At 36.1% G+C, this 25474-nt stretch overlaps 1 protein-coding gene across 3 annotated transcripts in view; it reads left to right on the top strand.

The window, feature by feature from the left end:
* Positions 1–6374: 6374 nt before the first annotated feature.
* The window catches only part of LOC106880541 (uncharacterized), a 32495-nt gene continuing 13395 nt past the window's right edge, over positions 6375–25474 (top strand). Inside the window, exons 1-3 of one of the 3 annotated variants that reach the window (XM_089344389.1) lie at positions 6375–6932; positions 19427–19496; positions 22006–22107. In XM_089344389.1, coding sequence (XP_089200515.1) covers positions 6645–6932; positions 19427–19496; positions 22006–22107 — 460 coding nt within the window. In that variant the 5' untranslated portion in view covers positions 6375–6644. Of the gene's footprint in view, positions 6933–7709; positions 8436–17524; positions 18561–19426; positions 19497–22005; positions 22108–25474 lie in introns of those variants that run through there. The other 2 variants (XM_014930527.3, XM_089344400.1) reach the window with 2 other exon arrangements.

The raw sequence follows: 25474 nt of genomic DNA, 5'->3' as shown, positions 1-25474 counted from the left end.
AACATGACTAGTCGAGATTCAGAAGAATTTGCAATACTCCTGAGTAGCTCCTGCAGTTTCTGTGTGGAGCAAAGATCGCTGTTTATTTCACCTATATTGATCATGCTTGATCAAACCTGAAACCTTGCCTCACTGTCATATAGCATTGCATGTGTGTGTGTTTATGTGTGCCTTCATCTTGGTGTCACATGTTGGTTGTAAATGCATATTACTATCATACAGGTGATGTTCATTTCTACAGGGTGTCCACAAAGTCTGGGTACATGGGGATTAACATATACTTTAAGATACTATTATTTCTTATATTTAATTGTTTATGTTATGATTTTATTTACTCCATATACCCAGATTTTGTGGACACCCTGTAGTTTTCCATGGTTACAAGCATAATTGTGTGGTTAACAAGCTTGCTCTCAAACCATATGGTCTCAGGTTCAGCTTGGGCAAGTGTCTTCTGCTCTAGCCCCAGTCTCTAAGCTTTGTAAGCGAATTTGGAAGATGGAAACTGAAAGAAGCCCATGCATATATAATGTGCATACATGTATGTATGTATGTATGAATATCTGTGTGGGTGTGTGGTGTTTCCTTGTTTTGACATCATGATTGTAAAATAAGCATCACCATCATACAAACAATGTTGTTTGTTTCCAGTCTTCTGTGGAAAGACATATCTGGTCATGGCAAAATATTACCTTGCTTGAAAACAGTTGAGGGCTGGTGACAGGAAGGGGATCTGCCATAGAAAATCTCCTTCCATCTGACCCATGTAAGCTTGGTAAAATGGATGTTAAGACAATGATGATGATGATGATAGCGTGGACGATGACGACAATGTAGCAGTAGCAGACGTCGTCGTCGTTGTAGTAGTAGTAGTCGCAGCAAGCTTCTGTACTGGTTTTGACTACAATATTCACTTACAGTGCATTCATTGGCCTAAGGTCTTTAATTGAAGACATTTACCCAAGTTACCATGCAATGGGATTAAACCAAAAAACATAACATAGTTGCAAAGTGTAGTTCTTAACTGACAGCTATGCTTGTGCTTATAACAGAACATAGATAATATTTATATATATATATGTAAATATATAAAAACAAAAGGATAAAGAGAGCAAAGGTAAGGTTGAATAATTTTATGGATAGAGTCTTACAGCTGTTTCTGGGAAGAACCAGTACTTCCATTCATCGGAGACAGAAAAAATAAAGTTATCTATTATTATATCCATAGGCGGATATTTTTAGTATGAAGTGGTAAAGAATGTGATGTGCTGAAAAAAGAGAGAACAGTACTTGAAGAGTAGTTTCATTCCAGTGGTAAATGTCCGTGTAGAAATTCGTGCAGATTAATCCTTGTGTGAATAATCCGGAATTATTCACACAAGGATTAATCTGCACGAATTTCTACACGGATATTTACCACTGGAATGAAACTACTCTTCAAGTACTGTTCTCTCTTTTTTCAGCACATCACATTCTTTACCACTTCATACTAAAAATATCCGCCTATGGATATAATAATAGATAACTTTATTTTTTCTGTCTCCGATGAAGGGAAGTATTGGATCTTCCCAGAAACAGCTGTAAGACTCTATCCATAAAATTATTCAACCTTACCTTTGCTCTCTTTATCCTTTTGTTTTTATATATTTACATATACACACGCTAATACACGACTTATAATACCCAATCCTGTTCATACAACGACTGGGGCAAACTAGTCGGTATACAGCACTTACTCGGTATTACCTGTATCCTCCGGGGTTTGGTTAAATCCAATACCCTCCTCAACCTTATATATATATATATATATTTGTGTACACTAACAGGTGCATGTGTAACTGATATATCTACAGATTAATGGAGATTAAGTGATATCAGATTGAAAATACATTTTAGAGAATTAATTCTTCTTAAATCTTGCTCTACAAGATTGACGTAAATTGCTAAAGAAATATTCTTCTCTAAAGAATAAAAGAAAAACAAAATGTACATGTTTTATACTAGTTTTGTCTTGAATTTCACCATCGTGTTGGTATCATCATTTTAATACATCTGATAGTGGAACATCCAGTAATAGTTCTCCAGTTGTTCAACCTATTCTTTTCTACTCTAGGCACAAGACCTGAAATTTTTGGGGAGGGGGCATATGTATATATATATATATATATATACACACACACACGCATATGGATGTATATATATATATATATATATATACATATACATATACGAATATATATATATATATATATATACATATACATATACGAATATACATATACGAATATATATATATATATATATATATATATATATATATATATATATATGTGTGTGTGTGTATGTATGTATATATTTGTTTTCTACAGCAGCTCTAGCTAGTTGTGTCTCATCCTAAAAATACACACACTTTTCGAGTTGGACAGCTAGCTGTACTATCTAAATCTCGTATGCCTCCATAAACTGCTAAAAAAGAATCAAAACTTTAAAGCCGTATAGCAAAATAATATTTTACAATCAGGGATAGGAGTTATTGCCCCTTGACTTTCAAAAAAATTTGATATTTTCCTTCATAAATGTATATATATATATATACATATATCTTTTACCTTTGGGATCTTTTTTAAAACGGGGGCCACATTTTTCATTAACGAAACACTTTGAAACTTGGAACACTGGTAGAATGTGTCATATAAAACATCTTTTTCTCTTAGTCTTCTTAAAAAAAAAATAAATCCATAAGTTTTTCCATGTTAAAGTTGTCGTATTTCTGTAATTTCAACCAATCACTGACGTCCATTCAGTCGATATACATTAAGTGCCGACTACATAAACAAACGATTCTGAAACAATTAACCCTAACCCTAACCCTAGGGTTAGGGTTTGGGTTAAAGCAAATTTAAAATGAAAAAAGCAAATAAAACGAAGGTATGGAGATTAAATACGCTTTACATCGCTTAATCAGCCAAAGGAGTAAGTATAAACAACTGAATACTTGTCAGTGATTGGTTGAAATTATCGAAATAAGACAATTTTTTACATGAAATAAATTCGAATACAAAAATATTTTTCTGTTCTATAACACAAAATAGATAATTATACGAAGTTTGAAAGTCTTTCCATACCAAAAACACTACGTAAAACATTAATGAAAAATGTGGCCCCCCCTTTTAAAATAGATCCTACCTTTGTCTTTTGCTTGTTTCCGGTTAATGGTCTGCGGTCACGCTAGGGTTACCACCTTGAAGGACTTAGCCGAGAAAATCGACCCCAGTACTTAACTTTTCAAAGCCTGGTACTTATTCTATTGATCTCTTTGTTACACCTCTAAGTTGTGGGGATGTAAACACACCAGCAACAGTAGTCAAATAGCAGTGAGAGATAAACAGAATCACATGCATGCATGCATACATACATACGTACGTACATGCATGCATACATACATACGTACGTACATGCATGCATACATACATACATACATACATAGTCACTCATAATAAAAAGGAGTACTGAAAGAAAGTCCCAGTGAAACCTCAATAGAATGTAAAGGCAATAGACTTGATATGTAATGATTTGGGAAAGAGAAGAGAAAATGTGTACAGTTGGGGAAATTAGCTGCCCAGCGGATGTTAATATAAGGCTGAAGATCAAGGAAAAATAGAATACTTACGCAGGACTATTGAGAAATCTGCAGTTACTCTATCCAGATTACAAATTCTGGTTTATACCTGTAATTATTGGGGCACTGGGATATGTAACACACTGCCTAAATATCAATCATGAGAAATTAAGCTTCTCAAAACCAGAACAGAGAAAGTTAATTCAAAGACTACAGATCCAAGCCATCACTAGAACCGTAAAACTTTCCAGAAATTTATCATTTAAATATATATGAGCATGTTTAGATATGCAACTATATGCATGAGAATACATACATAAAACAAAACATACAAATCTGCATGGATAAATACAAACATACAAAAATACCCTGTTAATGTTGTTGAAATTGCAATGAAGGAGCCTTGGATCTAGGTTAGAAACTGGCTCTTTTTCTATTGACAAGAAATCTTGAAATAAAACTGAATAATCACACACACACACACACACACACATACATAGATACATACAACAAACAAACAAGAGGCAACCAAATCCACTCACAAAGCTCTGGTTCACACAGGCCTATAGTAGAAGACACTTGACCAAGATGTTGCAGAGTATGTGGTTGGAAGGCAAACTTCTCACTACATAGGGAAACTTTGTTGATTTACATTACAAACATTAAATATGAATTCACAAACAGGAATTTATAATGTGCATACTGTATGGTGTTCCATAATATGTGTGTGTGTGTGTGTGTGTAATAACATAGGCAGCAAGTTGGCAGTTATGTTCAAACATCAGCAAATTTACTTTGTGGTATTTGTTTCAAATCACTGCACTCTGAGTTCAAATTCTACCATGGCCAACTTTACTGTTTCATTCTTTTGGGATCAATATATAAAATAGCAATCTAGTCCTGAACATAAGGAAGATTCTTCTTCTTCTTCTTCGTATTTCTCAGGGAGATTCAGTGTGACACAGAATGTGACAAGACTGGCCCTTTAAATACAGGTACAACCTAATTTTGCCAGTTGAGTGAACTGGAGCAACGTCAAATAAGTGTCTTACTGAAGGATACAATGTATTGGCTAGGAATCGAACTCAAGACTGTCAGCCAAATACCCTATCCACTAAGCCACATATGTATGTATGTATGTATATGTATATATATATATATATATATATATATATATATATACAGTACACTCTGTCTTCCCTATCAATTATTTAAAATATATATATATGTGAAGGTGCATGGCTCAGTGGTTAGAGTGTCGAGCTTGCAATCATGAGGTTGTGAGTTCGATTCCCGGACTGGGCTGCATGATGTGTTCTTGAACAAGACACTTTATTTCACATTGCTCCAGTTCACTCAGTTGTAGAAATGAGTTGCAGCATCACTGATGCTAAGCTGTAACAGCCTTTGCCTTTCCCTTGGATAACAACAGTGGTGTGGAAAGGAGAGGCTGGTATGTATGGGTGACTGCTGGCCTTCCACAAACAACTTGCCCGGACTTGTGCCTCGGAGGGTAACTTTCTAGGTGCAATCCTATGGTCATTCATGACCAAAGGGGGTCTCCTCATGGCGTTAGGAAGGGCATCCAGCTGTAGAAACTCTGCCAAATTAGATTGGAGCCTGGTGTAGCCATCCGGTTGCACCAGTCCTCAGTCAAATCGTCCAACCCATGCTAGCATGGAAAGCGGACGTTAGACGATGATGATGATGATGATGATGATACATATATACATATATATTTTAAATAATTATATATATATATATATATATATATATATATACATATATTTTAAATAATTATATATATATATATATATATATATATATATATATATACATATATTTTAAATAATTATATATATATATATATATATATATATATATATATATATATACATACATATATTTTAAATAATTATATATATATATATATATATATATATATATACACACATATAGATACATATATATCTGTATGCATGTGTGTGTGTGTGTGCATAAAAGTACAGATGTGGCTGTGTGGTAAGAAGCTTGCTTCCCGCACATGTGTCGGTCTATTCGCTGTGTTGATTTTTGATGAGACAGACGGAATTTTTCGAGCTGCTTGGCAGCAGTTTGTTGGTAAGTGTATTCGGGCCTTAGTGCGTATGAGCTGTCCTCAGTGGAAGAGGACCTCATTAAGGCGGTAAATAGAATGGACGAGCATTTGAAAAGAGTAAAGAGTTTTGCTGAGGCTGCAGAGGTGAAGGAAAGGGAGGTGGATCTAGCCAGACTGAAGGAGTTGTGTAAGATGACACAGAAGGGGGGTGGGGTGACGTAAAGTTATTATCCCCGAAAAGGGTTATGGAAAATATGGAAAAGAAGACCATTACCTACAAGGTGTACTCAGTGGAGAGTAGGAAGGTGGAGCAGATGGAAATGGGAAAAGTAGAAAAAAGCTTTGAAGGGGCTTTCGAAGGAAGTGACATACATAGCGAAAGGAAATGGATATGGGACGGTGGTTGTCCAGTTTAGGACAGTAGAGGAGGCAAAGAGGCTGGCGAGTATAACGGTGAGAACAGAGGAAGTGATACTTCTACCCACGTACCTTGGAAGAAAGATTTCTAAGATGAAGGTAGAAGAATCCCACCTGATATAGAAGTGGCTTGGGTTGCGGCAACCGTCCTCGTTGGTAGTGAGGAGGAGGTGGCTGTCCTCCAAGCCACAGAGACGGAGGAAGGAGGATATAAAGGAAAAACATTGGAAATCATCATACAAGTGGAGGCAAAGCAGCTGGAAAATTTGGCAGAGAAATAGTATTGAGAGTATGGGTAGAGGGCAGAGTTCCGCGAGGCTTTAAATGTGGCCAGAAAGGCCACATTAGAGCTCACTGCCCTCTACAGAGGGAAACAACAGAAGAAGCGGTGCTGGAGACGGAGAAGAAAAAGGAAGAAGTACAGATAGATGGAAGAAACAAGGAGAATGAATGGAACAGTGACAGAGAATAAAAGGAAAAAGAGAAAGAAGAGGAAGAACAGTCAGTGAGATGTGGGACCCCAGACCAATTCCATCCCACCCAAGACCACTCAGACCCACCCTCCCCATACAGACACCAAACCCACCCACCCCCCTTCTCCCCACAGGAAAAATAAAAAGAAGAAAGAACAGACACCACAAAATTTACAAGACCCCTCCCCCGGTGAAAAAGGTTACATGTAGATGGAGGAGAGAGTGTTGTCACTCAGTAATGGGGAAAACGGTAAACGAAAGACTAGATCAAAGACTAAAGAGGACTCAGGACTCAGAGCTGGCAAGTGGTGTTACCCAGTGTGGGGTGAGTAACACACTTTTCATATTCTCATTTCTCAAGTTATCAGTCATGTATCATTATTTTAATATTTTGATTTTAATGTTTTTCATGTTCATTTTCATGTCATTCATAGTATCATATTTTTATTTTAATTGTTATATGTCCCCACATGTATTGTAGTGTCCCTCTCTATGTAATGCCTTTATGGCAGTTTAAAAGAAATAGAGAAGCTTGCTTCCTAACCACATGGTTCCAGTTTCACTCCCACTGTATGACACCTTGGGCAAGTGTCTTTTACTATAGCCTTGGGCTGACCAAATCCTTATCAGTAGATTTGGTAGACAGAAACTGAAACTGTATGTGTAAATATATATATACGTGTGTATATGTGTCTTTGTGTCTGTGTTTGTCCTCTATCACCACTTGATAACTGGTGTTGGTATGTTTACATCCCTTTAACTTAGTGGTTTAGCAAAAATGACCTATAGAATAAGTACCACGCTTAAAAAAATTAGTTTTGGTGTCTATTCATTCAACTAAAATTTCTTTAAGGCTGTATGAATGTATATATCATTTTTAAAGAAATCCCTCACCATAAAAACGATATAATCATAGCTGGACTGCTTACTCGATCCTCTTTTTTTATTGCCTTTGTTTTTGATACGAGAAACTGCATTGTCCAATCTTTCCTTCATTTTATAACACAGGTGTTGTGATTTTAAGAGAAATTTAGCTGCTATTTCAAGCAGGGCGAGCTTCAGCGTACAAGCTCCTTCGTACTGCACAAGTGCAGTCTCATGCACTCACACACACATGTCTACACAAATGTACCCCCACCTTCGAGATTGTTTCCTCATAACGTTAAGAAAAATGGTTATTTTTGTAATGAAATTTCCTACAAATACCTTTCGGTTGGTATAGACTCCGTTTATATAAGAATTTAATATGAAAAAATGCGGTGGGTGCTCGCACATGCACGCGCGTGTATGTGCGAATGCGCACCTCACCCAACTTTTTTTTCTACATTAACTTTCGATATCATCGTAATCTGGACCGACTGAAAGGTGTTTGTTGAAAATCTCATTAAAAGATATCCATTGTTTAGAAAGATAGAAGAAAACAAATGCGGGACGAGACACACTTGTGTAGTTATGCCTCTTGTGCGCGCGTGCGAGGGTGCGCTTGTATGTGTACACACACATACGAATATACTCGTGTGTGTGTGTGTCTAAGCGTTGAAACATTCACCTCTTTTTTCCCATTCTCTCAATATGACTACGATTCTGCAAGGCTTAGCAAGTTGAACACAGCAGTTGGGTGAGCTTCGCGCGGTTTGCACTCTTCTATTTTTGTCATTCGTAAATCTAATTGTTGTGTCGAAAAACAGTCAGTCGGGTTCGACAACCTGGATCAGGAAAATAGAAATGAAAAGTTGTGCTGTTGACTAAACTGATTCTGATTATGGAGCTCGATAGTTTAACATCAGTTTCTGTGGGATATTTTGCCGCAAAAGATGCCAGTGTTAAAGTAAGTTATATCTGTCCCCATGTTTGGTTTATTTTTCACCCTATTCTCTCCCTCTGTCTGTACACGTATACACACACATATATATATGTATGTGTATATATATATATATATATATATATATATATATATATATATATATATACATACACACACACACACCCACACACATATATATATATATTTATCCATAACATACATATGTATATACTTAGAAATACTCATATAACAACTTTTAAACGTACTTATTATGGCGTAATTCCTCAACTTGTAAACTTTCGATTTCTGACTCTTTCGTAGTTTATCAAGCTTTTTTTTTAATTATTATTTACGTATTTTTATTATGTTCTGAGTTCAAATTCCGCCGAGTGTGACTTTTTTTTTTCATCCTTTCGGGGTCGATAAAATAAGTATCAGTCGAAAACCAGGGGTCCAAATATTATCGCTTAACCCGCCTCTGCTAAATATCAGGTCTTGTGCCTATAGTAGAAAGAATTATTATTATTATTATTATTATTATTATTATTATTATTCGGGGTCGATTAGATAATGTACCAGTCAAGTACTTGGATCGATTGTATCAGCTAATTCCTTTCCTCTCAAAATTGCTAGAAAGAATTATAATCAACAGGTGTGATATTTCAAACAACGATGACAAATGTCAATTAAAATTGATAACGTTTAATATTCTTATAAATGTCAACAAAATTTTTCCTCGGTATATTTCTTAATAATTAACATTGTAATAACGTTGTACACAACCCATGTGTGTGTATGAATATATATATATATATATATATATATATATATATATATATATATAGCAGTGTCCCAAATTTTCTGCGGTGGGCGGATTTTTTTTAATGCAAGCACATTTGTTTTGTTTTTTCAACATTAAATTAATGTTAATATTCGATTTGATAAATACCTTGAAACTGAGGAACCCAGTGGTTTTCAATAATTAAACAAGGCGTAAACCAGATTGCACATAATTACATCAGCCGTTTCTCTCGTTTCACTTTCTTTTCATCCCAATAAAATATAACGAACGTCTGTTCCCTTGACGTGCTGGATTGATATTTTTAATCGATAAGATGTATTCCTTATTTCAAAAATAGATTCTTTGTGTGTGACATGTTGTTGCGCACGTAAGCAATATTATTGTGTTGATGTTGTTCAGTCCCACCCAAGTTAGCCTGATTGAGCAGACGTATGATGAAAGGCGTTCCTCTCACGACCATTGCACATTTTTTTGCATATCTAGGACTACAGTAGCCAGTGTATCGTTCCTTTATACAGGACGATAGTGTGTGATTTGAAAGGATTTGATTGCTCCTTCTAGTCAAATAAACGCACAGAAGCTGTCCTTAGCTTTTAATATATGTTGTGTAATGTACACACACGTACATCCCCATATGTACATAATACATATATTGAGTGTGTATGTGTGTGTTTCTGTGTCGGAGTATTTAGTATAGCACGAGCTGTGTGACCCTTCCGTACTTAACAGATGCTTGCTTGCTATTTCCCATAAGCGTTTGTATTCCTTTTTTGTTTCGCGGATCTCTCTCTCTCTCTTAGTTGAATGATTGTGACAATTTACTCTCTCTGCATATTTGACCCGCCCACATAACTCCAGCAGTTCTTGTAACACTAAGTTTTGATTGCTAAGATGACGTATTTGAATTTAATCAAGATAAAAGACGGTTTTTATATATTTCTGATACAAACATATCATCTAATTGGATGTAATTACGTTTTTAAAAAAATTTTAGATAGTCAATGGAACTTAGTTGGAATGGTAAAATACAAATAGCATAACCGTTTTGCTATTACTGGAATGTTATCTTGTATATCAGGTGAATGAGTGTATATATTCAATCTACTCTTTCGTTGTCCTAGTGACCTAATCTAAAGTTTTTTATTTATTTATTTATTTTCCTGAAGCTATTAATTAGTTTTAATTATTTTCATAAAGCCTTCTGAATGGACTTGGTAGAGGAAAACAGAAAGAAGCCCATCGCGCGCGCGCGTGTGAGTGTGTCCCCTGCCTCTGCTTGACAACCTGTGTTGGTTTGTTTGCGTCCCCATAACTTAGCTGATTGACAAAAGAGATCAAAAGAATGAGTACCGAACTTTCAAAAAAATAAGTGCTGGGATCGATCTATTTGACTAATGGCTTCAAGGTGGTGCCCCAGCATGGCTGCAGTATAATGACTGACTCGAGTAAGAAATAAATTTTGTGAATTTGTACAGAGAAAATAGGAATAAAACAAACTAAACACAGCTGACTCAATGTTGTCACCTTAATCCTCCTATCTTCTGGTGAAATGGTTGATAAAATATGAGTAACATATGATATTTGATCCATAATCAGACAGATAAGAAAGTTTCTCAAAAACGACGACTTTGTTTTCCTTAAAGTTTCAGGAACAAAACATCACTAGTGTGTAATGACAGCAAGAAAGCTCCTAATTGATCTAGCTGTGTGAAACCTTTCATAATGGTCACAAAAAAGGGAAAGAGAGGTTCTGACTTGTCAAAGAGCTGGTTATTTATAACCATACTCAAGGTTCAGTTTTTTTGCCCCTACACTCTTCCCCACTTATGCACCAACGACTTGCTTGGCGTCAACTGCATCAATATTGACTTCACTGAATATATGACTACCTTTTATCCATTACCCTCCTCGACCAAGCATCATCCACATCTTTATCTAGGTACCTCATGCAATACCTCCACAGTCTTCATGAACAAAGTCATCGAAATATTCTCCAGTTGACCATAGACAGGAAACTATCTGAACTGGTCACTTTGTAAGGTTTAACATTTTGCACTTGACGGCTGCATACATTTCATTGTAAGAGAAGTGAATGGAAGGACAGAGTTCGTGGAATGTGTGTGGAAACTGAAACTGGTGGGGAAGCAAACAATTACTGCTCTTCCAACCCTTAGTTACTGCCCTCCTCACACTCTTTTCATCTAGTTCCTCCATACACCTCTTCACTCTAGATGTTAAATCCCTATACGTTATCAGCCGACACGAGGCTAATCTTCTCATCCTTGAGTATTTTTAAGATCATCACACTAACCTCAAACCAAGCACCTCTGCTTTCCTTTGTCTTGCTGAATTTATTGTTTTCCTTTCCATGGCAAATTTTACCAGCAGATCACTAGGATAGGCCTGGCTATGTTAACCTCTTTGTAGGTTACATCAGGGCTCAAGTCTTTGCCTGGCTCACAGGTCCCACTTCCGAACTTTATAGTAAACACATCGAGGATGGCATCAGGACCACCTCTTTCACTCATACTTAATTCACTACTTTCATTAACTTCATCAATCATTTCCACCTAGCCCTCAAGTTCTCTTCAACCATCTCCTCCTCCTCTGTCATCATTGATCACCTAAACTCTCCCTTTCCACATCTATTTTCTATAATTCACCTGACTCCTCAGCTTCACCTCTTCCCACCCCAGCCACTCTAAATCTTCCATCATAAATCCTACTCCTTCACTGCTTCTGTAGCTATGATCTTGATTTTGTAACCCAGTCCTATCTGATGGCTGTCCAGTTTGTGCATTGAGGTTATCCTCAGACTGTTGTCAATAATGCCTTTCATGCACATAACATTGATTGCATTTTGGCACTCATGCCCCACACCTATCCCACCCATAAGTGTCCTTCCGTCTCGCCTTCCACCCTAATACCTTATCTCCTCAACATTTCATCTTGTGCACTTTCCCCTTACTCTACTTAAATCCTACTGCTTCCTCCTTATTCCATAAATGACACCCCCTCCCCTACTTCAAAGGGATCCCTAATCTGTGTGATCTTTTTGCTTGCAGCTCCTCTAACCCTCCTGACATGCAACCCATACCTTTCCCCTACTCCTGAACCCAGTGTAACACTTGCCTTTACACTCAGAACACTACTACCCTTCTTGGACCCAACAGCATCACTTCCTTATATACTGGTTTCAAATTTTGGTCTAAGGTCAGCAATTTTGGGAGAGGAATTAAGTTGATTATCTCAACCCTAGTGTTCAACACAGGTACTTATTTTATCAGCCCCAGAAGGATGAAAGGTAGAGTCAACTACAGCAGAGTTTGAACTGAGAATGTAAGAGTGGATGAAATGCCACTAAACATTTTGCTTGGTGTGCTAATGATTCTTCCAGATCACTGCCTTATTGCTTCCATATATATTTCAGACCATTTCACCTGCATCAATGAAAACATTATTTACCAATGAAAACAGCTATGTAGTCTTCTATAACTGGGAAAACTGGCCATAGGTTAGGTAATCATATATCACTGAACATTTCCATTACATCTACATAAACAGCATCACATCACCAGTCAAAGGCCACTTCAGCTCTCCTGCTCACACTGTTTCCCATCTCTCAGTCTGTGGCATTTTTTCACATCTGCTTCATCTATTGAAATGAATAGGCGCAGGAGTGGCTATGTGGTAAGTAGCTTGCTTACCAACCACATGGTTTCGGGTTCAGTCCCACTGCGTGGCACCTTAGGCAAGTGTCTTCTACTATAGCCTCGGGCTGACCAAAGCCTTGTGAGTGGATTTGGTAGACAGAAACTGAAAGAAGCCCGTCGTATATATATATATATATATATATATATATATATATATATATATATATATGTATGTGTGTTTGTGTTTGTCTCCCCACCATTGCTTGACAACCGATGCTGGTGTGTTTGCGTCCCCGTAACTTAGCAGTTCGGCAAAAAGAGACCGATAGAATAAATACTAGGCTTACAAAGAATAAGTCCTGGGGTTGGTTTGCTCGACTAAAGGCGGTGCTCCAGCATGGCCGCAGTCAAATGACTGAAACAAGTAAAAGAGAGTAAAGTGTACCTCATCTTCTGTCTTGGCTTTCATGGCTCTCATAACCTATTATCTACCCATCATTTCCTTAGCAACCAACTGATTACAGAGCATGGAACCCTGTCAAAGACCTTTGTTAGGTCAATCAAAATATGGTAGATAAATATTTACTCCTAGTTAAGTACATCCACAGTTATCTCATTAGGCAGAGGACATCAGTAGCACTAATTCAAACTGCTTTTCCTCTCGGTTAATTCTCTTACATACCAGTTGTGCTATGTCTCTTTCAGTAACAACATGCATGTGAATGTGTGTTTAGATAAATAGGTAGGTCAGTCTGTTGGTCAATCAACTTATGTTGTTCTAAGTTACATCCTTTTTGACTTTACATAGTTTTTTTAAGAAATTAATGGAAAAAATAAGCCTTAACTTTCGTCAATTTATCCAACTTTATGTTGATCTCAGTTAACATATTTAAAAGCATAGGAATCTAAAAACACCTAAAAATCAATACTGAATGGAAAATCAAATAAAATAGATGTGAAAATAAGTACAAACCGTTATTTAAAACAGATATATACTTATAAATGTTTTTTAATGATTTTTTTTGTTATATTGTTTTTCAAGTCACATATGTTGGAGCCAATTAACAATGTAAATTGAGGTACACATGTGTATATATATATATATATATATATATATATATATATATATATATGTATATATATAAACAGAATGGATTTCAGTTTCAAAACAACCCCTCCTCCGAACTTGTTCCACATGTCAGATGTCAAAGAGATTGTAGAACAATGTGAGATGAAGCACTTTGCCTCAAGAACACCACAACACACCTGGTCCAGGAATCAAACTCATGATCTCACAACCATGAGTGCTACACTCTAACCCACTAGTCCTGGTGCTCTCACAAACAAAGTGAGATATAATTAAGTAGGTAGACACTGATACATTTTGTAGCTTAGAGATTTTGAAGATGTGATAGTTTATTTTCAGAATGACATTGTAGGGTAGGTGTGAGTTGCTGGATCTGGTCAGTTTCAATGATAAAGGGTTAATGAATGATAGAGGTTTTAAAAAAATCAATATTTAAATGATGGAACAATGTATGTTTTTTATATGTTTATATGTATGTTTTGATAGTTTTTGGTTACATACACACACACATACAGGTAGATAGACACACACACACACACATATATATATATATGCATATAGACATAATAGGCACAGGCATGGTTGTGTGGTAAGAAGTTTCATTCCCAACCATATAGTCTCAGGTTCAGTACAACTGCATGACACCTTAGACAAGTGTCTTCTACTATATCCCTGGGCCAAATGAAGCCATGTGAGAGGATTTGGTAGGTAGAATCTGAAAGAAATCTATTGTGTGTGTGTGTGCTTGCATGTGTGTGCGTATATGCTTGTGTGTATACAGTTCTATATTTGAGAGATGAGGAATTATCTTGTTTGTTGTTAACACGCTACATTTCAGCTGATATACTCTCCAGCCTTCATCCTGCTCTTTCTGTTACTCTTCGAGCTTTATATGAATGCAATGATGTCATTACATTCAAGCCAGGTGGTATTAGTTTTGAGTCTCTACATTTACACAGGAAAGTTAGACGGTTTGAAAGATGAGCTAGTTTTTGATGGAGTTTCTCTGTATGTCTTATATCGGCTCCGTACCGATTAGATAATACAGTTCTATATTTGAGAGATGAGAAATTATGTACATTATTTACATTTGACAGATATTTATCCTCATCTTGTCAAATGTAAATAATGTGCTTGTGTGTATGCTTGCATGTGTGTGCTGCTGTCTCCTTGCCTTGTCTTCATGTGACAGCTGTAAATAAATGTCACCATGTTGCAAGTGGTGTCCTTCATTTCCAGCCTTCCATGTAAACATGTTTGGTCATGGGGAATACTACCTTACTTGGAAACAGGCGAGGGTTGGCAACAGGAAGGGCATCTTTCTATAGAAAATCCATCTCTGCAAATCCTATCTGAACCCATACAAGCATGGAAAAGTGAACACTAAATAATGATGATGATTATGATATATATATATATATATATATATATATATATATATATAATGAAACTAGCATGCTATTTGAAAGGAAAATATAGATTAAATTATACCAACTGCACAATCATATGGATAAATGTACAAGGGATATAGACAGACAGAGAGAGGGGGAGGGAGGGAAGGGAATGTCACTACTTGCCATTAATTTTATTTAACATGTAATTACTATAACTATGTAATTAACATATTTTGAGAACTATGATTTTTATGAATCTGCATGTTGCTTTAGAAATTTTTTCGCAGTTAATAGTAACTCAGCTTTTGTTTAGATATCACAAAAAGGGTGTGAATATATTGGGAAAAAAAAAAAACAGAAAAATTACAAGTATATAATATGCTCAGTAAAAAATCTGCAGTGCAATATGTTACTATCTGTATCATCATTATCATAATCATTTTGACATCCAATTTTCCATGCCTTCATGGATCAGATGAAGTTTAACGAAGCAGATTTTCTGCAACCTGATATGTTTCGTGTTGCCAACCCTCACCTGTTTCAAAACAAGGTAATCTAGCAGAGTGAATTGCCTCATGGTGCTGTTTTTCTCACAGACAGTGCCCAGCCGACCCTATTGTACTGTGTAGCTGACAAAATCAAAAACATATGAAATAAAAAATATAAAATGGTAACAATTCACCCATTGTACCCTATATATATATATATATATATATATATATATATATATATATATACATATATATATTGTACCCTATATATATATATATATTTATTTAGGTGCAGGCATGGCTGTGTGGTAAGAAGCTTGCTTCCCAACCAAATAGTTTTAGGTTCAGTCCTGCTGTGTGGCGCCTTGGGCAAGTGTCTTCTACTATAGCTTTGGGTCATCTAAAGCCTTATGAGTGAATTTGGTAGGCAGAAACTGAAAGAAGCCCATGTGTGCATGTGTCTTTGTGACTGTGTTTGTTCCCCACTAGCACTTGACAACCAGTGTTGGTGTGTTTACATCCCTGTAACTCAGCAGTTTGATAAATGAGACCGATAGAGTAAGTATCAGGTTTAAAAAAATATAAGCACTAAGGTTGATTGATTTGACTAAAAATTCTTCAAGGTAGTGCCCCAGTATGGGCGCAGTCAGATGAGTGAAACATGTAAGTGATAAAAGGTATGTGTGTGTATTTGTGTGCGTGTTTGTGTGTACCCTTGTCTTGACATCATGAGATAGTTGTAAACAAGCAGCACCATTATACAGGTGATGTTCATTTCCAGTCTTCTTTGAAAAAACATGTCTGGCCACGGGAAAGTATTCCCTTTCTTGGAAACAAGTGAGGGGTAGTAACAGGAAGGGCATCTGACTACAAGAAATCTTTCTCAATAAATTCTGACTCATATGAACATATATTTCTTTATTGCCTACAAGGGGCTAAACATAGAGGGGACAAACAAGGACAGACAAAGGGATTAAGTCGATTACATCGATTCCAGTGCATAACTGGTACTTTATTTATCGACCCCGAAAGGATGAAAGGCAAAGTAGACCTCGGCGGAATTTGAACTCAGAACGTAACGGCAGACGAAATACCACTCAGCATTTCGCTCGACGTGCTAACGATTCTGCCAGCTCGCCGCCTTTCTGACTCATATGAACATGGAAAAGTGGATGACAGAACGACAATGACAACAGTGATGATGACAATGGTGATTCTGGTGGCAGTCGGTGAAGTGGGGGGGGGGGAGAAGGAAGCATGGAAAGAAACAGGTGAAACCTAGGGATTCTGAGCAATACAGAAGAAATTACAAAAAAAAAGAGAATTAGCAATATACTGAACTCATGTTCATCCAGCATTTACAGTCGGTGGCAGTGGTGATGTTACGTAGCTTTGGTTATATAAAAAGATGGAATGATTCTAGTTAAAATGCCTTTGATCATAAATTTGCATAAATTTGCTAAACCAGGGCCTCTATGAGATTAAACAACAGCAACAGTAACAATAGTTCTTGCAGTTATATTCATTACCTGCTTTCCCTTGCTCCACCACTAGTAATATTTATATCACCTGTATTGGAGAAATTATCTACTACAAGCAGTGGACAACTGAAATAGCCAACAGCCTTTGCTTCACAATACCATGTTCAGTTAATTACAGCCATGTAACTAATGCACCTAGAAATCTAGTTTCCTGTCAGTCAAGCAGACATCTCAGTGTGGCTTTCCTGAGCTCATTATTTGCCTGCACTATGTAAACAGTGTTGCGTTTGTATTAGTTTCCTTTCGCATTTGTTTCTTTTTTTTTTTTTACTTTGCTTTGTAATTTTCTGTTAAATTATCCACAAAGGCTTATGTTCCTTGCTATCCATGACTGACTGTTACATTTTTCATAGCAATTATTTCACTCACTTCTCTTTCTCTCCATGACAACAATTCCTCTTTTATAAACTAGTTTATTTTAGGTCTATATAAACCCTTCTCTGTAATATTCTCAAAACTAGAATATTTGGCATACCAACCCAAATGTGCCCCCCCCCCACCACCACCACAAATATTATCACCACCACGCACCAACATTGTTTCCTCATAACTTTCCAATGAATGAATATTTTTAAATGAAATTTTCTACAAGTACCTTTCAGATGATACAGATTACAATTATATTGCAATTTAATGTATAAAAAAGAAAAACTTAGTGCATATGCACACATACATACTGTTATCACATATATATATCTACAAAATGAAACTTGAAATTTTGAAAAATATTTTGTGATGTGTGTGGGTATGTATGTATGTAAAAACAAATGATGTATACATATTTACTGACATTTTGTTGGATGGCCGTTGACTGTTCAGGAGTTCATCTGCCCTTTGACAGGTCTTATTTTTTCATCCCGAAAGGTGTCCAAGCAAGCCTGGTGGGGTTGCCAGTTTAGTTGCCAACAACCTGACCATCCGACAGGTTGTACTGGATTACATGTTACCAGTAGCACTCGAGAGTGACCTGGCATAACCCAAAAAGTTAAATGTTGCAAACTTGAAATTATCAAGCAACTTGCAGTGTAAAGCTAAAAACAAAAGGTTTAAGGATGGCATAAGGACTACTATGAAGTCACTTGGAATGGTTCCAGAAGATATAGAAACCCTTGCTTTGGACTGAGTTGGATGGCGAACAAAGGTGTGGAGTGAAATCATTTGAAGAGGCCAGGATAATGCAAGTAAGACTCAAAAGAGATTCTAAGGAAGAATGTAACGATCAAGAATGTGAATGACAATGACCTTTTTGTGTGCACAGTCTGTGACAGACCATGCCTGTCTTTTGCTGGCCTCAAATCTCATCTGTGAACACATGAAAAACGAACCTCCACCAACTATTCTGTGTATATGTCTGTGCACACCTTTGAATGCCAGAAGGTTTGCAAATCCAATGGAGGCCTCAAAAGAAGACATTTTAAGATCCACAAAGAGCAGAACTTATCTGCAGCTCTTGGTGATCCATATCAGAGGTGCAATCTATTTGGGTGTCTTTTCAGAACATTGTCTGGTTTAAAAAGCCACATCAGATGCTATGATGGTGCTAAGGTGTAGGTACAGGAGGTGGTCAAATTCTGCATAAAGAGTAGACAACCACCATGCATGCATGCATGTATGTATGTATGTGTGCACCCACCATTTTTTTTTTACCACAACAAACTCTGATATAATCTAATCTACAGCATCTGAAAGATATTTGTAAAACATTTTATTAAGAAATGCCAATTTTTATGCAAGATATGCAGAAACAAACACAACTTGTGTAAATTATCCAAAACTTCTCTCCCCTCTGGCTCCAGAAACATTTTCCATCACTAATTCTTATATAATGAGAATCTATACCATCTGAAAGGCATTCATTGAAAATTTCATTAAAAATTTATCCATTTTCCTGAAAGATATGAGGAAACAAAGTTGGGCATGGGGGGGAGGCAGCACTTGTGTAGTTATACCAAATATTCTTAGTTATACTTATATAACAAAATAATTACTTATTTTAACAAAACAGTAAAATTTAGCATACGCTAATGTTTATTTGGTTTTCTTTTAGGTGGTTCTACGTGAAATCGATAACCAAGTTCTTGTTGAGGATCTGCATAAAAAAGTACTTGACAAAATCGGTAATATATTGCTTTCTTTCTCAACACAATAAAAAAGCATCAATTTAAGTCAGTGTTTCTCAACCGGGGTTCTGCAAAAGTTTCCTAGGGGTTCGGTGAAAAAGAGTGAGATAAGCTAATGCTAATTTCATGACCATAATATTACTATACATGCACAACACATTATTGGTTATTGTAATATTGTAACATAGACATCATCCTAGCTAACCTATTATTTGTGTTATCAAAAAAAATATAACAACCATATATATATATATATATATATATATATATATATATATATATATATATATATATATATATATTCTAACAATGTGTCCTGCCCTAACTCTTCGAAACGCTTAGTTTTAAAATGGTGGCAGCTGATGAAGGAATTGTTTTCTATGTGGCCTGTGTGTTTTCTGTTTATCATTTTGACCACGTTTTTTTTTTTTTGCAACGTCGTGTACCCAGATATGCATCTATATATATATGTAGATGTAGGTATGCATACACATGTACGTATATATGCATATACTCATATATCATTTGTATTATATATATATATATATATATATATATATATATATATATATATATATATATATATATATATATATATATATACACATCCAACGGAGCATGCTGGCTTCATTCCTTGCGAGCTTACGTATGTCCTCAGCAGTTACAGCCCATGTTTCACTGCCATATAGCATGGCTGTTCGTACACATGCGTCATACAGTCTGCCTTTTACTCTGAGTGAGAGTCCCTTTGTCGCCAGCAGGGGTAGAGAGCTAGCGTGGAAAGCGGACGTTAAACGATGATGATGATGATGATGATGATATATATATATATGATATTTACCACATGAACTATGATGAAAAAATATGAGAAAGATATGGTATATTTTTTTTGTGCAGAGGTTCCTTGAGACTAAGGGTTATGCAAGAGTAAAAAGGTTGAGAACCACTGATTTACGTATTTGAAATCCCAACAGAAACTTTAAAAGGCAATGAGCTGGCGGTATCATTAGTATGTCAAGCAAAATGCTTAGTGGCATTTCGACTGTCTATACATTCTGAGTTCAAATTTGTGGTTGATAAAATAAGTACCAGTTGACCATTGGGGTCAATGTAATCAACTTACCCCCTCCCTGAAATTGTTGGCCTTGTGCCAAAATTGGAAACCAATATTTTTCTTGTCCTTTTTTTATCCTTCTGCTTCATAATATTGTTTGATAAAATCTGTCCCTTTTTATTCAAATTTTTATAAATTATGACTTATACTTAATTGTAATTTTCTTTAAATAAATAATATAAAACAAACCACAGCAGTATTGCTTATAGCCTTTAAACCCTTTAATAGCATGACTTATAATTTTTAAAGCCTTTAACCATTTAACTGTCAAATATAATATTCATTCATATTGCTTTGAATTAATTATCCATTACCTTGTAGCCTCAAGATTTCAGTGATGTGATTGTTTATATTTAGAATGACATTTTAGGGTAAATGTGAGAGGCTGGATCTGGCTGGTTTGAACTTGAAGCAGATAGAATATTTGCGTTGGATATGGCTGGTTTAAATGCTACAATAGAAGACACTTGCCCAAGGTGCCATGTGGTGGGACTGAACCTGGAACCATTTAGTTGAGAAGCAAGCTTCTTATCACACAGCCACGCCTGCGCCTGTCAACTCTGCATTGAATGCTTTGTACTAACAATGGCTTTTGGTGTAGAAATCAGCAACTTTATTTAGAATCATACAAATATTTTTATATACAATTCTACAGTATTTCAAATCACAGACGATTGCATATTTTCACTTAAAAGTAGCCTGTCATCACAATTTTTTCTAAATAATAGTTATATTTAACCTAACATCTGATGTCAGTTCCAAATAAATTGGAAATTTAATGCATGAACATTAGATAATTTGAACCAAATCCGTTTCTATAATAAAATGACGGCTCTTCTTTTGTAATAGTTTTCATATCAAGGGAAATCACTCCGTCATCTATTGTACGATATCGTACCTTCCCCCTCATTATAGAACTCGCCCCTTTTAACATGCAGAATATTAAGTGACTATTGTTATAAGATATGTATCTTGAAGCGAGCATAGTCTCTTGATATTTTTTTACATTGTTTTTGATTACACAGAATATGATTGCAAAACAAATTCTCTAGTAAAGAAAATTATGATCTGAGATTTTTTTTCTTTCTCAGTTAGAAAATTACTTCTTAGCTACCTTTCTCTATTTTCTAGTAATGTTCGAGCCACTTTGTGTCATTTGAAATGCTAGAAATAGCAGCTAAATCTCCCTAACTTACAACCTACTCTTAAAGAAGGATTCTTTAGGTAATACAGTATATGTTAATAATTGACAGGATGATTGAGGCTGGAATGCCTTTGCTGGTCGGCCTGCTCAACCAGAGTTGGCTTTGGGCCAATCAACTACAATAACATCAAGAACAAAAACATTAATACCAAATTAATTCATTTAATGTACTCGTTGTTCTATTCCAGGTGTAAATAAGAAGTACCACTGTTATTTCGCTGTCATGATGGGTAAACGAAAACCAACTCAAAAACTGAAACTCACTGATTACGTTCCATCTTCTTGCCAAGGTAATTTAAACTTTTTGATTACCATGATTTGTGGGGAATAGGGACAAAAAAAAAAACGAAAATTGAAATGCTGATATTAGCACAGTAAGAACTCTAGTCTATTGACTGATCTAATGCCCCAGGATGATATAGAATTGGTAAGACCCTTTGTGGCAAAATTTCAAAAGATTTTAAAAATCTTTGCAGTTGGGGTAAGCAAGGCAGATTCATCAGAATTATGTGAGCACTTCTGATCAAAATTTGTTATTATGATCATTAGTGCAAGCAGCCAAAACAAAGTTTTCAGACTTACCAAATTTGCCTGGCCAGCAAGAAATATTCTGCTTAGCTTACCCCAACTGCAAGGATCTTTTTTTTTAAATCTTTTCAAAATTTCACCCCATCAGTGTCTTATGAATTCTCTATCATCCAGAGGCTTAGACCAGAGTTCTCACTATCCTGACATCAGCATCTAATTTTTTTTTATTTTATCCCTCATCCCTGGAATCATGATACTAGCAAAAACAGTACAGAAACCTCAAAGCACACAAATAAAAAACTGAATATACATACAGAACCTTTAAATACATGTTATCAAAATGAGCCAGTAATGGGGCCTTTACATGAGTGGCCGCCCCCAATCTCTTTTGTACCACGGACTGGTTTCATGCAAGACAATTTTTCCTCAGACTGGGGGATCATGCATATTACAAAACACAAAGTGCATAATATACAATTTAATTGTTACATATATAATACACATATGATACAAAAACACCTTGCAAATTGCCATAATCAATAAAATAGAAATAGAATTTAGAAATTTATTCTTTCTGTGCAGCCTGGTACTAGTCTGCATCCTGATAGTTGGGGTCCCTGCTCTACATGATCAATCACCCTGTTAACAATAGCAACCAATTTCCCTCAAGTTACATTACATGGTCAAAAAAACAAACAAGTACTTAAGTAAAGTGGTTCTAAATATCCCCAAAGACGAGATAATCAAAGATAGAATACATTTTCACTATAGGTCATCTTAAACAAAGCTGACTTGAGATTAAACCACAAGTCACAGAGAAGAATCCAAACCAAATACCTTATTTAAGGGAGGATACTCTAGAATAGTTTCTCATTATCTCCTCCAGCACCACAAGAGTAATTAAGCTCAAATTTTAGATAAACCTTTTTGCTGTTTACATTAAATTATGTTTCATTGTTGTACCTATTTAAAAACCACATGGGCTGAGCCATTGAGAATTAAATGACATTTGTTGAGGTAGTTCAGTACTAATAATCTTAATTGGTTGGTTAGCTATGGTACTCATATCTCATCTGCTAAGGTGTCTGATTAAGACATGTTACCATGATACTGCGTGGAGGCGCAATGGCCCAGTGGTTAGGGCAGCAGACTCACGGTCATAGGATCGTGGTTTCGATTCCCAGACCGGGCGTTGTGAGTGTTTATTGAGTGAAAACACCTAAAAGCTCCACGAGGCTCCGGCAGGGGATGGTGGTGAACCCTGCTGTACTCTTTCACCACAACTTTCTCTCACTCTTATTTCCTGTTCCCGTTGTGCCTGTAATTCAAAGGGTCAGCCTTGTCACACTGTGTCACACTGAATATCCCCCAAGAACTACGTTAAGGGTACACGTGTCTGTGGAGTGCTCAGCCACTTGCATGTTAATTTCACGAGCAGGCTGTTCCGTTGATCGGATCAACTAAACCCCTCAACGTCGTAAGCGACGGAGTGCCAACAACAACAACCATGATACTGCAATGTATCTTTAGAATTAATTGCTATTCATTATCTTTGCGAGCAAGTCACTCAGAAAGACAACTTCATAACACAACTCCCTTTTTCCCTTCATTCATTCTTTATCATAAAAGAAGCTTTGCTCTCATCATGATATATCTTCCAGTTGTTTTTCATGCATGGCAGTTCAACTTGTTAGAAATAGTAATCAGTTCCCTCTTAAATCTCATTCAAATGTCTTTGTAATAGCAGGATATATTGGATAATCGTATAGTCTTTGAACACACTGACTGAATAAAAAACACTGGATGATCAAGGACGGAATGCCTTTAGCTACGCATTAGGAAACCTTGCCAAATAAGACAGTAGAGCATGATATAGTCTTTGGTCCTGTTGGATCCTGTCATACCATCCAACCCATGGCTACTAAATAATTATAATAATAATGATTTCAAATTTTGGCACAAGGCCAGTAATTTCGGAGGAGGGGGTAAGTCGATTTCATTGACCCCCAATGCTCAACTGGTACTTATTTTATTGACCCCAAAAGGATGAAAGGCAAAGTTGACCTTGGCAGTATTTGAACTCAGAATGTAAAGACAGACAAAATGCCACTAGGCATTTTGCGCAGCATGTTAATGATTCTGCCAGCTCGCTGCCTTAATAATAATCCTTTCTACTATAAGCACAAGGCCTGAAATTTGAGGGGAGGGGATTAGTCTATTACATCAACACCAGTGATTCACTGGTACTTAATTTATCAACCCCGAAAAGATGAAAGGCAAAATCAACCTTGGTGGAATTTGAACTCAGAACATAGCAACAGGCAAAATACCACTAAGCATTTTGTCCAGTATGCTAGCAATTCTGCCAGCTCATCGCTTTTATAATAATAATAATAATAATAATAATAATAATAATAATTGATAATAATAATAATCCTTTCTACAATAGGTACAAGGCCTCCTGGGGGAGGGTGATAGTTGGTTACATCAACCCCAGTACCTGACTGGTACTTAATTTAATTGACCTCGAAAAGATCAAAGGCAAAGTCAACCTTGGCAGAATTTGAACATAAAGATAGACGAAATACCACGAGGCATTTTGCCTAGCAGGTTAATGATTCTGCCAGTTTGCCACCTTTGTAATAATAATAATAATGATTTATTTATTTCAATAATAATAATCCTTTCTACTAAGGCCTGATGACATGAACCCCATTCTACAAAGAGGACAATTATAGATGTGAGCTTATGTAACTGGAGCCTCTACACCAGTTGTCAGTAATCTATGGCCTTTGTGCTGGGTCTGACTCACTGGCGCAAATTATTCAGCCAATAACATCTTGGAAAAAATACTGGCTGATTTTTGAGTGTGACTAATAATTGTTGTGATTAAAACATTGCATTATCACCTCAGTATGTTATTTTAGCTAAATGGTAATTTCAATGATTTAAGCATTGTGCAATGACCTAAATATGTTCACCCAGGGAATTTCAGGTTGTTTATTCTGTTTGATTTGGAATGGAACTATACTTCTATCTTTTGTTTCAGTCATTGGATTGTTGCCATAATGGAGCATCACATTGAAAGGTTTACTTATTTTTCGGAGCCTGACACTTATTATATGAGTC

This window comes from Octopus bimaculoides, chromosome 2 (genome assembly GCF_046866305.1).
Source record: "Octopus bimaculoides isolate indiv1 chromosome 2, ASM4686630v1, whole genome shotgun sequence".
NCBI classification, from domain to species: Eukaryota; Metazoa; Mollusca; class Cephalopoda; order Octopoda; family Octopodidae; genus Octopus; species Octopus bimaculoides.
The sequence above is the reverse complement of the archived record's forward strand: the minus strand, read 5'-3'. Positions and strand labels throughout refer to the sequence as shown.